Source organism: Rhea americana, unplaced genomic scaffold (genome assembly GCF_003343005.1).
Source record: "Rhea americana isolate MKP2758 unplaced genomic scaffold, rheAme1 scaffold_227, whole genome shotgun sequence".
Taxonomy (NCBI): domain Eukaryota; kingdom Metazoa; phylum Chordata; class Aves; order Rheiformes; family Rheidae; genus Rhea; species Rhea americana.
The window spans coordinates 314,955-330,003 of record NW_028186343.1 but is presented as its reverse complement, the minus strand read 5'-3'; the positions used below and the strand labels follow the sequence as shown (position 1 = coordinate 330,003).

Sequence of the window (15,049 nt, the reverse complement as noted above, 5' to 3'; positions counted from 1 at the left end):
TTCTGTTATGAAAACTGAACACAAGAAAATCCCTGGAAAAGCCCAGTATTGCCCCAGCCCGTCTTCAAGGATACTGAAGCAGCAGGATCCCAAATCCTTTTTTTTTTCCCAAGGTAAACTTGTGCTAATCTGTTTTAGCCAGTACAGAAGGAAGACATGTAGGACGGATATTCTGGAGGGCTTCCCACAGCCTGGTGGCAGGGACTCACTTCTGACTGGCTTCCATCTCCAGCAGGGCTGAGAGGGCTGAGGTTCCTTTCTTCCCAAGGGGAGGCCCAGCCTGCTCCAGGGAGTGGGTAGGAATTGGACCCGCAATCTGCAACCCTTTCATGGCAGAGCCTTTCTAAAGAAGGAGAAATGGAAGCACAGACCTAGTCAAGTTAGGCTTAAGTAATAAGCAAGGATGCAACATCTCAGGTCAGCAGGGCTTTAACAGGCACATTTAAAAAGGGAATTAAACCATAGGCACATGAGAAATGGATCAGCCTAGTGACTTATATGCTGTTCMCAAAATAAAAGGCATATTATTCAATATATAAAAGTGGCTTTCCTCTGATATATGTCACTCCATTCAGTACGTGTATTTGAAGAGAATCTCATACACCTCAACTACTTTTTGATGGTTGCATTAAAACTATTCCCCAAGAATTCAACCACACGGGCGGTCTCTTCAAATTCATTTTCCTAAGCGTGCAGCACACAGCCAGCCCAGCTAGCACAAGTTACCAGCTCCATTCCCTCAAAAATTCCTTCTCAGCAATGATCTGCATCACAAGCTGCAATAAAGTGCACAGGCTAAGCATAACCRCAACACAAAGCATCGCACATTTGCAGAGAGGTGGCACCAGGCTTGTGCCAAGAGCAGACAGGCTGAGGAGAAAACAGAGCACGACCAGGCCATGGCACAGCACGCTGTGCAGAAGCGTTTGACTGCTCATTGAGTGAGCCACCACTGCTCCGTTTCTCGCTCCAGTCACAGCAGCAGGGGGGATGCCCATTCAGTAGTTTGGGAGTTGTGAGGTGCTAACGTGGCCATCAGCACGGGACTGTGCTGCACGCACAAACACACGCACACACACGTATCCCGTTTCGTTCGGAGTTGGCTCAAGTACGTCTGCTAATGCTTCATCAGACTACGCAGATAAACTCGGGGGATGGCAAAGGTCTGCAAGAGGACAAAGGTATTGCCTGTACTCAGCTTCTCACTCAGCTAAAAGTTGACTCACTCGAATCATTCTGTCAGATCGATGGCGTCGACGAATGCGGTTCAAACCCTCCACAAAGCGAATGAAGCCATCCAGGAGCTGCCACTCCTCCTCATCAGAGCGGGGCTTGTCTCCATACACATCGCAGTGCACTTCTCCTTCCATAATGCGTTTTGTGGCACTGATGCAGGCCGGCAGCAGCAGAAAGCGGGTCCTCCAAAATTTCAGTGACTCTATAAGGCTGAAGGAAGGAACATGGAAGACAGACAGGACAGAGTTGATTGGGGATAAATTTCAGCAAGCATAATAAAATCTCATTTTGCTGTCCCTGTGTGAGAAAGAACAGACCGCGGCCAGCAAGATTAATACCACTGGGAAGTATTCCAACACACTGCTACGCCGAAGAGAACACAAGTCCATCTTCAGAACAGTTATATCATAAGGCTACATCTCCTTTTCTGTAAGAGGTAGCCTACAAAGGCTTTTCCTCCAGAAATAAGCAAAGAAAAAAGACTTTCAGAGGTACATATTAGGGCCACAGAAACAGGTTGAGATCTGAAAAGAAAAACAAAGCCAGTCTTTTCATATCTTGAGAAGATACCAAAAAGGCTACTGACACTATCAGAGAGATTCCACACGGCCAATGAGAAAGCCCTGTGCTAATAGTTCAGGAGTATGATTACAGTCCAGCTAAGCCTAGGACTCAAACAAGCCTGCAACAGCTTCAAAAGTAAATGGAAGTTTTGAGTCAGATACAGAAATGAGTAAGAAGTCAAGAAAAGCATCTGAGGGGTGCAAAATATCGTATTTCTTTCCATTTGTAGCAGAGGAAAAAAATACTTCATACTGAATTTTGTGATCAAGATTTTGTATCAAAGATCAGATAATATAACAGCAATGCTGATACACTCATGCAAGGGTAACAAAGCTGCTAGCAGCACACAAGTGAAATCAGGCCAGCCACTCTCCATGGAGTACTGAGCTTTCGTAGGCTGAACTTGTTAAAGAAATTTTAGGTCAAAAAGAGAAAAAGAGAATTAGGACACAGAATAGTCTGGATGGAAAAGGAGATCTCACCTGAAATCCTCAGAGCCAGCAGAGCAGATATACTGATCCAAGTAATTCCACTTGTACTCTTCCAGACGCTCATGGGAAAATTCTACCCAGCAAGAGACAAATTCAGAGTCAGAGTGCGAAGGACATAAGCTATATGTGTAGTTTATCTGAGCAGATTCATATGGATACCTAAAAGAGACAAGTCAAGCTTTAATTTCAGCATCATTGATAGAATTTCTTCTCTTTCTTCTCCTGAAGAGGGAAAGGCTCTATAGTACAGTCTTTCAAGCAAGCACAGACAGTTGGTAAAGCATGTTCTTCTGAACATTTAATAGCAAACTGCTCCACTACAGGATACTCACTTTGGCAGGTACCGAGTCACAGTAATTATTTTGTCTTTTAATGTTACTTTGTGGAAAGTACGGCCCATGCTCAGCCAGTACTGATCTTCTTCCTCTGGCCGATTTCTTGATACAAGACCTAATTGTAGAAAAGCAAAACATACACCTTTTAAAACTTACTGCAATAGTCAGAACATTGTCAACAAACCRAATCCATAGAAAGACTCCAGAATCAGGTTTCTGAAATCAGACATAAACTAAGAGCCATCTTTCAGGCCATCTTTTCTAAGAGCTGATGCATCATGAGCCTTATGTTCTTACAATTAACATTTGCTAACGTCACAGCCAAAGACAGAAGGGCATTTGCTAYTCTCACCCCACCAGTACAGACTTCTCCTGGGAAACACAACTAGACAGCAGACAATATGAAGTGCTGAGAAACTGGTGGGTATGATGGCAAARCTGGGCTCCAATTTCCCTTCCTCTCCGTGCTTCATTCCTGCAATTAGCCACTTAAGCTTGACACCTTACCAAAGGAGCCTTTGCTGCTCACACTCAAAGCAGAGAACAACAACTATGCTGGTTTTGYGTATTCCCGTCTCTATGAACTCTGTCCTGTCTAGGGAATATTCAAAAAACAACTCTCAAGTCAAACAGCACAGTCAGATTCCCTCAAGGGAATATAACACCCTTCCAACCCACTCCCAGTCCTCTGCGGTCTAACTAGGTTTAGCTGAATCATGATCTTAGGACAGTAAAGCTTGATCTGCTCACCTGGGACTTTCAGCTGTTTTAGAATTAGGAAACTATTTCCAGACTAACTTTCAGAGAAATACATGTTGGAGGGTTTGGCCTGTTTTTTTTTATAGAGATGGGCCTGCTGTGCAGTCCCCCATGTGAATTGTGTTTAAGATGTGTTTGCCCAAACAGCACTCAAGCCGTATTTCCTTCAGCTCACTCCTAGGAATATGAGGCTTTTTTTTTTTTTTTTTTTTTTTAAATCAACGTTGAAACACTCCTTTTCCTCTATCCTGCACCTGTTCCTTAGAGTTGTCTGTGCTGCCTCACATCTAGCACTCTACCTCCAAAGACTGTCGTTTAACAAAATAAGAAGAAACAAAGACCTAAAACGACCACCTATGCCTGATTCATGGAGGTTACTGCTACTGCTGGAAGGAGAGAAAGACAGAAGTCTGCATTGCCAATGCAAAGTCACTCACCTCTGCCGTAAAGGGGACTGCTGCTGAGCGGGGGCGGCACAGCCGTGGCTGGTTTCTGTGGTTTGGATTGCACAATGATTTGATAGCCTTGCATGAGACGCTGACAAATAAACTCCTCAAACACCTGTTGGGCTGTCATCTGCACCCCTTCCTCATCTCTCCTGAGCACAAAGGTTAAGAAGGAGACTAGAGTAAGGGAGCTGACCATCCACCTGCTCTTAGCTCTGCCTTTCCTGGCTGAGGATTTCTTCTTGCACTGCGATCTGCGCGAGTGGAGCCCTCTGCCTGAGAAAACCAACTTGCAGGAACTGTAAAGAACGGGCACCTTTCTGCTGTTTGTAACAGGTGATGGTTAGCTGTCTGGCAATATTTATTAATGCTCTTGAAAGTGGTTTTGAAATGAGTTATAGACCCTGAGTCCACAAAAAGAGATTTGCTTACAACCGCTGTTAAACTTTGGATAAATTTAGCAATTTTATAGCACTTTCCAGAGAATCTCAGCACACTCGGTACGTGTTCAGCGGAACTCAAAGTCACGAGTGTGAGGGCTTCACTCTATTCCAGAGAGGCAAGTCTAGAGCAGAGACAGATTAAAAGACAGTTCAAGCAAGGAGATGATGAGAATGAGAGGTGATGAGGAGAGACTCCACATCACTATGTCATTACATCTACTTCTGCTCTCCTGAGCTTTGTCTCCTGCTGTAAAGGGACGTGACATTTCTTTAATCCTGCTATTTACCAGCAGGATCCAGTGTTTCGGTCATCTTGACTACTGCTTTTGGTTTTTCCCTGTAAAGCAGCAATATGCAGAGGTTTATCTGACGCTTCATAAGCTCTGGAAAGTTTGAAAGATGTTTAAAAAACTGAAACAGCTTCAGAAAGACAAAGCAATTAAAGAATAGTTACCAGAGACTTGCAAGAGAAGCTCAGAAGCTCTCTTTATCCCATTAACACTGTTTTTCTCCCAAATGCTTTCAACTAAATATCTCTAGAAGTAGGGATAAGCATCTTAAATACTGTCAATCCATGCACATTTGGTCATTTAGCAGTTCTAAAATACTTGCTGGAAACATTAACGAAGGTGATAGTTTGGGGTTATTTTTCTGATTAAAACAACAGAACAAAAAGCTAAGAGAAGTAAAACTCTGCACTCAAACCACTTCTAACATAAAATCTGCTGAAGACAATACTGTCAGGTGGTAACATCAGAAAAGGTGCAAAGTTACATACTGAAAAGCAAAAATCAAGTATTCCACTGCTAGCTATGCTGGCAATTCATCCTTCTCTTGCACAGACTCCAAAGCACTCCTCTTCCATCAGCTGCACCTTAAGCATTTTGATTCAGTTCAAGATACATTACAGGGAAGGTGCTGGCAAACCTGTCAATGTCAGCTTCTGGGAGGAGATCATAGCAGCCCTCAGTGTAATCGTTCTGCAGGCTCTGACGGTCGGGAAAGTAGTCCGTGGTAAGAGGGAGACATGCCGGAGTAGTAAGAGACTTCCAGTCCACTCCAACTGTACAACAGAAGCCTGGCACTACGGGGGGAGCAGACAGCGTCAGAACTGCCTCGTTGTATAATTGGCGGGGGAGACAACGGGGGCATATGTGGTCACCCATAAAAACCAGGGTGCAGAGGGAGATGAGAGAAACATGTGAAGAGGAAAGTTGGAAAGAATGAGAGCCAAGTGCAGAGTTGGCACAAAGTCAAGGGAGACAAGAAGAGGGTGGAATGGAAATAGAAAAGGAAAGTAAGAGGGGAACAAGGGAGGGAGAGAAAGAGACAGAGTTTGTTAAACAATGCAGTGCACATGCTAATTTAATCCCATCATGCAAATGGGATTCAAAGTTAATACGTTTAATTTTCGGCTGATTGAAAGCTAGAGCTGACATAGCCATTGCTCTGCCAAAATTATAGCAAGTCAGGTGCAATTACAGAGTATAAATAACAAAACTAGATCAACATTCCAAGACTGAACAAGAATATCAGACCAGCTTTGCGTCCTAGATAACTGCAGAAGGAGCTGGGGAYGGGGAGAAAAAGAATGACAGACTGGCCTGTTTCTGGCATAGTACAACAGCAGAAAGGGGAGTATTTCTAGAGTTATAAAAACAGAAGACAGTTCCAGAGGGGTGGGAAGACGAGCAAAATAGTAATTTGGAAAGCATTCCTTTTCTACACCCTTTCCCAGAGTCATGTTGCAATTTCAGGATTCTGGAGATCTAAAACCAGACATTAAAAACTGAAAGCCAACTAAATTATATCAAATCATCAGTTCGCTACTGTGCTACATTCTGACCTGCCTCAACTAATCTATATCAAGGCACTCAGCCAACTGCTAATTCTCAACTTATTGTCACAGAGATATTAAAGATTAAAAAAAAAGAATTCATAATGAAGATGTTAATATTAATGGGCAGGATACTGTGCAAGAAAATTATACAAGACACTGCTACAAAGAAAATGTTTTCTTTAGCAGTCACACACTTGTTTTTGTATTAGAAGGAGGCACATATTTCTCAGAAAATGGTATCAAATGCAGAAACTGACTGTACTATTTCTGCTTCAGTTAGCTGATGCCAAGCAAACCTTTCACACTGAGAAGCAGATAAGAGTTCAGCAAGTTTTTGCGTTAACAGTGTCTGGTAAGGAAAGAACTGTGGMAGTAACATGACAATGAGTTTCAGATATTCTTAAGAGCTGTAGAACCGCAATCTCAGTGAGCTACACAATACAGGAAGATCCTGCCAGCTACTGCAGAGCAAAACTCCTGCCAAAAGCCAGGTTGGCTTCCTGGTTTCTTGCCTACAACCTCCTGATGCTTCCAGACATGCACGTGCCCTCTTCCTATCTTCCCCCCTATGCAAACCTGTTGTACAAACTTTCCTTCTGCTTACTTGGATCTGGAGAGTTAGAAATAGCATCTTCCAATGAATCCTTGTTCTGAGTTTTGAGGTTTATCCCTACAAGAAAAAAGTACATTTCATATTTAAGCAGTCATGTGCACTTCACTTTCGTCTTTCATTCCAAACAAATACAAATCAAAAGCATGCAAATGTTTTAAGAATATGRTAACATTTCTCTCTCTGAGAAGAACTCGGGGTTCTGCACAGCATAAAAATACACAAAGACAGCTAAAGGAAAAGCAAGATATCTTCACTGAAATTCAAACATCTCATTAGCAGTGCTCAAGAGTTAAAAACAAACAAAATCTTCCCAAAACAGTGGCATACTTCTTCAAAAACATATACCATTAAAATAAGCAAATAAAAAGGAGTCATTTGTAASTGTTTAGCATGCTAATTTCAAGGTCCCAGAAGCTAATTCTACTTTTAAACCCACTCAGCACTCAAAACCAGAATGTTTTTGATCAGCTTTCTCATTCTAGGAAAAAGCGATGAGTTGAGAGGAAGAATGTCATAAAACACGGGAGCAGCAAGAAAGGAAATTACAACAGACATTCATCTGCTGAGAGGGAAAAAAAGAAAGTATAGATAAGATTTAATAAGCAATTTATCAAAATCATAATACAGATTTACTAAAACCCCAATATTTTTTGGCATAAGCTGCCAGTACACATTTCCCCTCCCAGCCTGAGGGGAAAAAAACAGAACAAACAGACRATCTGTTTGATTCAGCAAACACTATCTATCTTGCTATCCCTTGCCAGGCCAAAAACATAGAAAATATTAAGCCTTCAGTGCCCCTAAATAGGCCCAAAATAATAGAGTATTTTTAGAAGTAAGTATGTTCTGAAAAGGCAACAATTCTCATTAWGTTTCAAAATGTAAGATATACCTAGACTCATACTTCTCTAACAAAGAATAGAAAGTTGATTCTTCTATTGTAAAAGAAGATAAAATGATACCTATTGAAAAAACRTCCTGCTTTTCAGCAAAATTCAGTCAGTCATTCATGCTAAGCTAAAGACTAATAATGGACTCGGACTAATGAAAAAGTACATTTAAGTCTTGATTAYGACTTAGAGATTATGATTTTTTTTTCTCCCGTTTTCAAATGGATTGGTTCTAGCTGTTGGTTGCTGGCTCTTGCGTGTTAAACAACCTGGAGAACAAAAGCTACCCGCAGGGCTCCGGGGCCGCTAAGCCTCCGTGACGCCACGCCACCCCTTGCCCGCTTCTTTCCAGGCCCCATTCCACATCTTTCTGCTGTACTTGCGTGCACATTCGTGTAGTCACAGTGAAACAATTCACCCTGGAAAGAATAATTCCAGTTACTTTTCAGKTGCATCAATTCCCTGAGCTGGTTCTGCATGTACGTACGTAGATACGTAAACAGCTCTTCTGGCACAAGCGAGAAAACAAGTAGCTGAGAAGGCAATTTGCTGGCTTAAAAAGCATACAGCAAAATACAAACTTCATGAGGCCTCCACAAACATTTAAAGGAGCCATTTTTATGAAGGTGGCTTATGTAAAGTTACCCAGGAAATAGATATCTATATCATAGCTACTACTCTAAATAGCATTTACTAACAACAGAAAGGATGGGTATCTGCTTCCACAACGATGCCAACGCAACAGAACAGGAGAYGGGTCATATTGGCACTCATCTTTCACCAACTACTCTGATGCCATCTGCCATCTACTTAGGGAACTGCAACAAGATTTATTTGTTCTGAACTGCCATCTACCATCTGCTGGACAACAGAGACAGCATGCTGAATGTCAGTGTAAATAGATGGGGTAATTTTTCACCATGAAGCACATGGTGCAGCAAAACATGCTGCAGGCATCAGAGAAGAACCAAACTCCCTGAGAAATTGTATTTTTGGAAATCAAAAAAAAAAAAAAAAAAAMGTTTCATTTCACAGGTGACTGAAATGATAATGGAGAAACAGTCATACCACTGAGTCAACCTGTGGCAGCTACAGATGGCTGAGAGAGTTTAGTCTGGAAAGGTGGTTCATAACGACTTCCACAAAGACAGGCAGACCCAGATTAACTTCCACCATACACATGATTTATATGCAATCTGCAGCTGTGAAAAGCTTCTATAAAATGCAAGTATGTTTATTCCCAGGATATTTTCTGCATCTGTGTTGTGCAAATTATATCCAGTAGCTGAAATGATGTAAACTTCATTTACAACAACAACTGCCAGAACAAACAAACTCTATCTGGAAGGCAAAAAAAGCAAAGAAAAAAAATAAAATGTATTCAAATGAAATGCACAGAAGGAAACAACAGAACAGAAGTCACTTTTAAAGTGACTACTCAAACACAAGACAAGTTAGACAAGAAAATCAAGTCTTCTAACAAAACTCCTTTCTGGTTTTGCAAGGTGTGAGCATAGGGGAAAAACACAGTTCTTTTCATCCAACCATCATTTAGAAATGGAAATCAAAAAAAATTTTTGATTGATTTTGAGAAGAGAAATCCCAAATSCTATTGTCCAAAAGATCAAAAAATTGTTTCCATGTGTCCTACCTAAAAAGCATGTGCATAACATCAGATATTCTTCAAAAAAAATCACAGAAACTAATGTAACATATAGGATTCAAAAGAAATTTTGAGAATTTCTACTTATCCAGATCTCTGTGTAAGGTAAAACACACRCTGTTAATAATCTTTAACTGTATGCACAAAAATGTGTCCTAACATCTCAGAAATATGATTAAATATTTTGGGCTGTGTGATAACGTTTGGCAGAAGCAGTRTCACATTCAAGTGCTTAAAATGTGAAGAAAGTGCTCTGCTAGATAATGACCAGAAATGCTAGAAAACACTACATCTCAGAATTTACCATACAAAATAAAACCTTTCTTTTACAGCTCCTCTCAAAACRTAGATATGACCAAACTTTGTTCTCTCCATCAACCTGTATATCTAAAAATACATATTCAAACAAGTTTCTTAATCCAAAGGGTGACAACTTAAGGCAGCTCCATTCAGAGCAGAGTTCTGAACAACACCAGTTCACATTTAGTTATTTTTCATGTCTGGATGCCAATGCCTGCAGTTATTGGAACTATGCAACTGCCCGAGAACTTACTAGATGTAAACAATCAGCTTCTTCCCTATACAGAAGTTTTACAAGACATTGCTAGAGAAATTAGAGAGAAGTTAAAAAATCCAAAAGCAGTAATTGATCATTAGAAGGTGAAAATTGTTCTTCTACGATTRTTTCTTTTTCATACCCCCTAATACACCCATTTTCTATGATTCCTGGCTCTAKTATTCCGTCACAGGCCTCGTCTCACAATTTCCATGCTCTACCATTGCCTTGTTACCTGCACCGTTGCTGCCAGCCAGACCATTAGAATATTCTTCTGCTCCACCGAAGCTCAGGAAAGAGGCACTGTCACCTGGATGACGAGAGCTGATATGTCTAGAGAAAAACAAAAACAGCCTGTATTTTTACAGAAACACTTTGCTCACTCAAGCCAATTTCAACAAGACCCCATATATAAACACATAATCAGCCTGCCACCTCAGCTGAGCCTTCGGCGAAACCCTGCTCCTAATCCAACCCTGCACGTGATGACCACTGGAGATCATCTAGTCCAACCCCCCTGCTCAAGCAGGGTCACCTAGAGCATGTTAGACTGGGTTGCATCCAGGCAGGCCTTGAATATCTCCAGAGAAGGAGACTCCACAACCTCTCTGGGCAACCTGTTCCAGTGCTCTCACTCTCACAGTGCAGAAATTCCCCTCACATTCAGGCGGAACTTCCTGTGGTTCAGTTTTTGCCTGTTGCCTCTTGTTGTTTCGCATGGGACAACTGAAAGGAGTCTAGCCCCATCCCCTTGACACCCTCCCTTCAGCTACTTATCAACATTGATAAGATTATTATGCCCCCTTCCAACATATCACGTGCCCCCATATCTATSCTGAGGATCTTACCTGCCAGTTGCCTCATGGTAAGCCAGCTCCAGGAGCTCAGCAGAAGAATGTGTCAAATCCTGCTGCCCATTGCCCTGCATTTCTGCCATATTCTGACGAGTTTGATGATGAATCTGGATAGCTTCTCCTGATGGACCTACGCAGTTATAGTTTGATTATTAAACATCTCATCTGTCTTGGTTTCCTTAGTTCTCTTCATTTGCTCATAGCCTTCATTCATCAACAGCATAAGCAACACTAACCAGTGGAAATCAAGAAAACTTACTTAGGAAATCTTCAAAGATATAAACCTCCGGCATCTTTTCTGAAGCCAGAGAAATACAACGCTCTTCTAAACATTTTGAAGGGCTGTTTACACAGCACTAAAGAAATCTGAGAATGATTCAGCATCTGGACGCTGAAGCCAAATCCAAATCATAGCAATGATGCACTTCCACAGCCTCCATCTATTATAAGCTTGTTCCACAGTATCTGATGTTCCAAGTTTACCAAAAGACCATAGCATTTCTAAGAGGAGCTCTGCTTTATCAAGCTTATACATACTTAGTTCAGCTTACATGACAGTGCAGAGCATTTCAAGACATGGAGTTCACATTGGTTCTTTTGTGCTAATGTCTGGACAAGAAAGAAGTCGTAGCAATTTAACGTGCTGTGAAACAGAGACTTACCAACAGGAAAAGTGTGCATCCAGCGCCTCCTGTTCGATGTAAGCTTCATGGGCATGCGGGATGGGGCAAAAGGGTTTATCAGGGCTCTCTGRGGTGTATAACCGCCAGGTCGAATGTGCAGCATGGATTCTGCACTGCCAACATGGAACCTCCCAGGGGCACTGGAGTCACGTTGCTGAGACTCCAGCATGTTCTCAAGGACATCTGCAAAACACAACTTTAAGTTAGTGTGAGATCATGCAGAGACCAAGCAAAAGAGAATGAATTGCTTAGGGACTTCCAGAATCCCCAGGTAAGCGAGAATAAGCAGAGGATACGGAGAGAAACTGAAAGCAATTTCAATCTATTATGCAAGTTACAACATAAATTAGAATCCAGACAAGAAAAAAAAAGATTCACCTGCCATTACAGCACTACTGTCCACTGTGACACTTTGTACTTAATTAAGCCATAAAGAAAATATTTGCTAAGTGACCTATGCAAAATTACTCAGAGCTTTGAGAATTCCTGAGAAATCATCAAAACAGAAGGACTGACAGGATATACCAGAAACTTCGGGATGAGTACCAAAGATAGAGCAGTAGCACAACTGAGCAATATATACCTTTTTTGTAATATTCAGATTTGACCACTGCAATAAGTAATTATTTCCAGCAGAAACAGGACACAAGATCTCAGAAGCTACCAGTTGGTCATTACTACCAGTGTAGAGCACAAGCGCAGTTATTTAGAAACAGGAGAGGAAGAACTAGGCCAGATGACTAAGTAGCATTTGCTTTGTTCAACAAATAGAAACTCCAAAGAGAAAGGAAGGTCTCATTTGCCACCATGTCCTGCCAGTCAGGACAAGTGAAAAATCCCACTTACTCTGACCTTTCCCTTCCTGGCAGTCGTATCCAATACACATCCTCAAACAGCTGCACACCTTCAGCTGGGATACAAGACCATCCTTCAGAGTAAAGGAGTAAAAAACACCAGCCTGCCTATGTGCATATTAACAGAGAGCAAACACAAAGGGCAAAAGGAATGTGAAGCTCACTGTCTCATAGCAGATACAGACCATTATATCCAACTGCTGTAGCAGGACCAATATGGTATTAGAGGTACTATACACGATGAAAAAGAAAGAAAGAAAAAAAAGCATAAACAGCCCTCAGAGGCAGCAAACTAATTCTAAAGACTATCAAGCAATCAGAGGAGGAACATAATTTACCTAGGAATAATCAGGGCTTGTGGAAGATATCAAATGCTGTCTGAGAAAAAAATAAATTAGAAGGAAAAAAAAAGGAGACTGTCACCACTGCTAACATACCAAGATGACTCAGCAGTGTACTGTCAAAAGGAAGGCTCGAGAAATTGACTGCTAATGACAATAAATCCTAATAAAGAGAAGTTGTAAGTGGAGGCCCCCAGGGCTCACTACTAAGGCAAATTTCCATTTCACTGATTGTAAGTGCCCTGGATAATAAAAAGTTACCTGTACATGTCCACATTTGCAGAAGGGCACAGGAGAATAGTCAAAATTTTAAAAATGGTAATAGACAAGGGAAATGAGTAAATTAGTGTCAGGACACTTTATTTAGGACAAGCCAGTAAAAAATACGCAAGGAAAAATACACACTCAGTCATAGCGCTGTGGAAAAGCTATAGCAGAAATACTAATGCGAGCACCATCTCCTCTGTGCTGGCCTGGCTGTGGTCAACAAAAATTTCCTTCTTCTCTCTCCCCTTCCACTACCTAAGATTCTTTCCCACCTGCCTCAGGCTGACCTCTGGTGCTGGTATAGCCCAAAGAGCTGCTGACTTCATACTGGTGCAGGTGAGGTCGTGGGATCATCAAGATGTTGGAGATCTTGCCCAATGAGCTGTCATCAGAAGCTTGACTCCTCACCTCCTCCGGAGGCAGCGTGCGGCTCTGCAGAGAAGGGCTGCACGAGACGTCATAGGAACTAGAGCTCTTCCTGGTACGACTTTCTCTCTCCCTTACAGACCTGCTGAAGGTAAAAAGACACATCCAGTGATATGAAAGAGAGATTAGTTAATTCCTGGATTATCAAGGGGCTCCAATAGGCCCAATTCATGTAAGAGACTCAATACTGGATAGCTGAACTCAAGGAGGCTACAAACAAGCTATCACCATTTTTTACTATACAGATACTGTATACTTTTGTACGTTACACTACTCAGGGACATAGTCACAAGATGCTTCCAGCACAATGACTGTGAAAGGAGCATGTTCAACTCTTTATGCAATTCTACAGATACCACACCAAGCCGGTGATACAGATGTGGCTCAGGATGTATAGACCTGAGCCTATACAGCTAGAAAAACAGAGCTAGAGAGAAACTACATTAAATCGTTATCTACATTAAATTGTGCTGGCATCTTTCAGTGTGGATTTCTACCAGCTGCTCAAGTGAACAGAGGTCTACATACACAGTTTCCTCAGAGTAAGGCAATACATCTGAAAGAGGGAAAGTCAAAGAATATTTTCACACAAGTTCATCAATCCCACCATTCTGTTCTGGAATCAGTAAGCTCATAAGCATCTCTTACCTGAAAGTGGCGCAGCGTTGTGCTCTGGACGGGCCTGGCAGTCTGAACACCTGGGCATCATAGCCATCATAATCTACCTGGATAGGTAGGGCATTCTCAGCATCTTTTGGAGCCCCTAAAGCTGAAATAAAACCACAAAACATTGCAACCCCTTTCAAGAATGTTGTTAAAGATCTGCAAGAAAACAGGAAAATGCACATTTTAAAGTATCTTTAAGAAAACTGACATAAAAGCACACACACCTTCCTGAAATGAGTTTGCACTAGGAGAATGCAAGTCTCGCTCTTTTTCTGTGTGCATGGTTCTAACAACATCCCAAAAGGTCAGCCAATGCCCTCTTGTCCCATTCCCACAAGCAGTACTTCCTGCACGCCAGCATGATGCCATCTATTCCTCAAGTCAGGTGACAAGCATTTAGGAGAGAACCTCTCCCCCTGTCTCCATTTGCCAAGAAGGCAATTCATACATATTTATTAGTATCCCTGATAATGACTGTCTGGTTTTGATGGTTTTCTGCAACAATTATCCCTTTCAGTATCTCATCATAGCGCTGCTGCTGTAGTATCACTGTCTTACTAGAACTATTTACTATTTTATGAGTCAACAGGACAGGTTATTCCAGAATAGAAATACTCACAGGCATCTCGGCTATTTTTTGCTTTCTCAACCAGCGGCTGAAAGATTCAATACAGGACAGGCGAAGTGACACACACACCACCACCAACAACAACAGAGGAGAGGGCAGAAAGGAGAAAAAAAGTCAGCATGTTCAATGGAAATGTCCCCCTGGTGTGGTCAAGCATCAGACTCGGTATCTATCATAGAAATAGTTTATCCTGTTGACTCAGTGAGCCAGCCAGACCACTTTAGTCTACAATTAAGAAATATGAAATACTGATACTCAGTCACAATCCACGGTGTAAAACAAACACCTTTGCTGACACCTTTCCTCCCCGCTACAGAGGAGGAAAGTTTGTGTTACAAACTTAAACTCTGTTTTTTTTGCTGGCTAAAACATTTCCTACCTAGTTTCATCCTAGAAAAGAGAGACAGAGAAACAAGCCCCTCTTTCACAATCCCTAAAATAAACTGTCTTTTAACACAGAAACTAATTTCTACAGTTCCAATGCTAAAATGCTA

General features: G+C 41.7%; 1 protein-coding gene across 9 annotated transcripts in view; it reads right to left on the bottom strand.

The window, feature by feature from the left end:
- Positions 1-15,049, bottom strand: part of DEPDC5 (DEP domain containing 5, GATOR1 subcomplex subunit) — a 46,358-nt gene that overhangs the window by 17,926 nt on the left and 13,383 nt on the right. For 5 of the 9 annotated variants that reach the window (XM_085305798.1, XM_085305799.1, XM_085305790.1 and 2 more), the window contains exons 19-31: positions 14,547-14,583; positions 13,910-14,030; positions 13,123-13,346; positions 11,353-11,556; positions 10,685-10,820; positions 10,072-10,169; positions 6,719-6,784; positions 5,202-5,385; positions 3,823-3,983; positions 2,624-2,741; positions 2,283-2,450; positions 1,227-1,446; positions 210-343 (exon numbers count right to left, since the gene is read on the bottom strand). In XM_085305798.1, coding sequence (XP_085161924.1) covers positions 210-343; positions 1,227-1,446; positions 2,283-2,450; positions 2,624-2,741; positions 3,823-3,983; positions 5,202-5,385; positions 6,719-6,784; positions 10,072-10,169; positions 10,685-10,820; positions 11,353-11,556; positions 13,123-13,346; positions 13,910-14,030; positions 14,547-14,583 — 1,871 coding nt within the window. The remainder of the gene's footprint in view (positions 1-209; positions 344-1,226; positions 1,447-2,282; positions 2,451-2,623; positions 2,742-3,822; positions 3,984-5,201; positions 5,386-6,718; positions 6,785-10,071; positions 10,170-10,684; positions 10,821-11,352; positions 11,557-13,122; positions 13,347-13,909; positions 14,031-14,546; positions 14,584-15,049) is intronic. The other 4 variants (XM_085305793.1, XM_085305797.1, XM_085305792.1 and 1 more) reach the window with 3 other exon arrangements.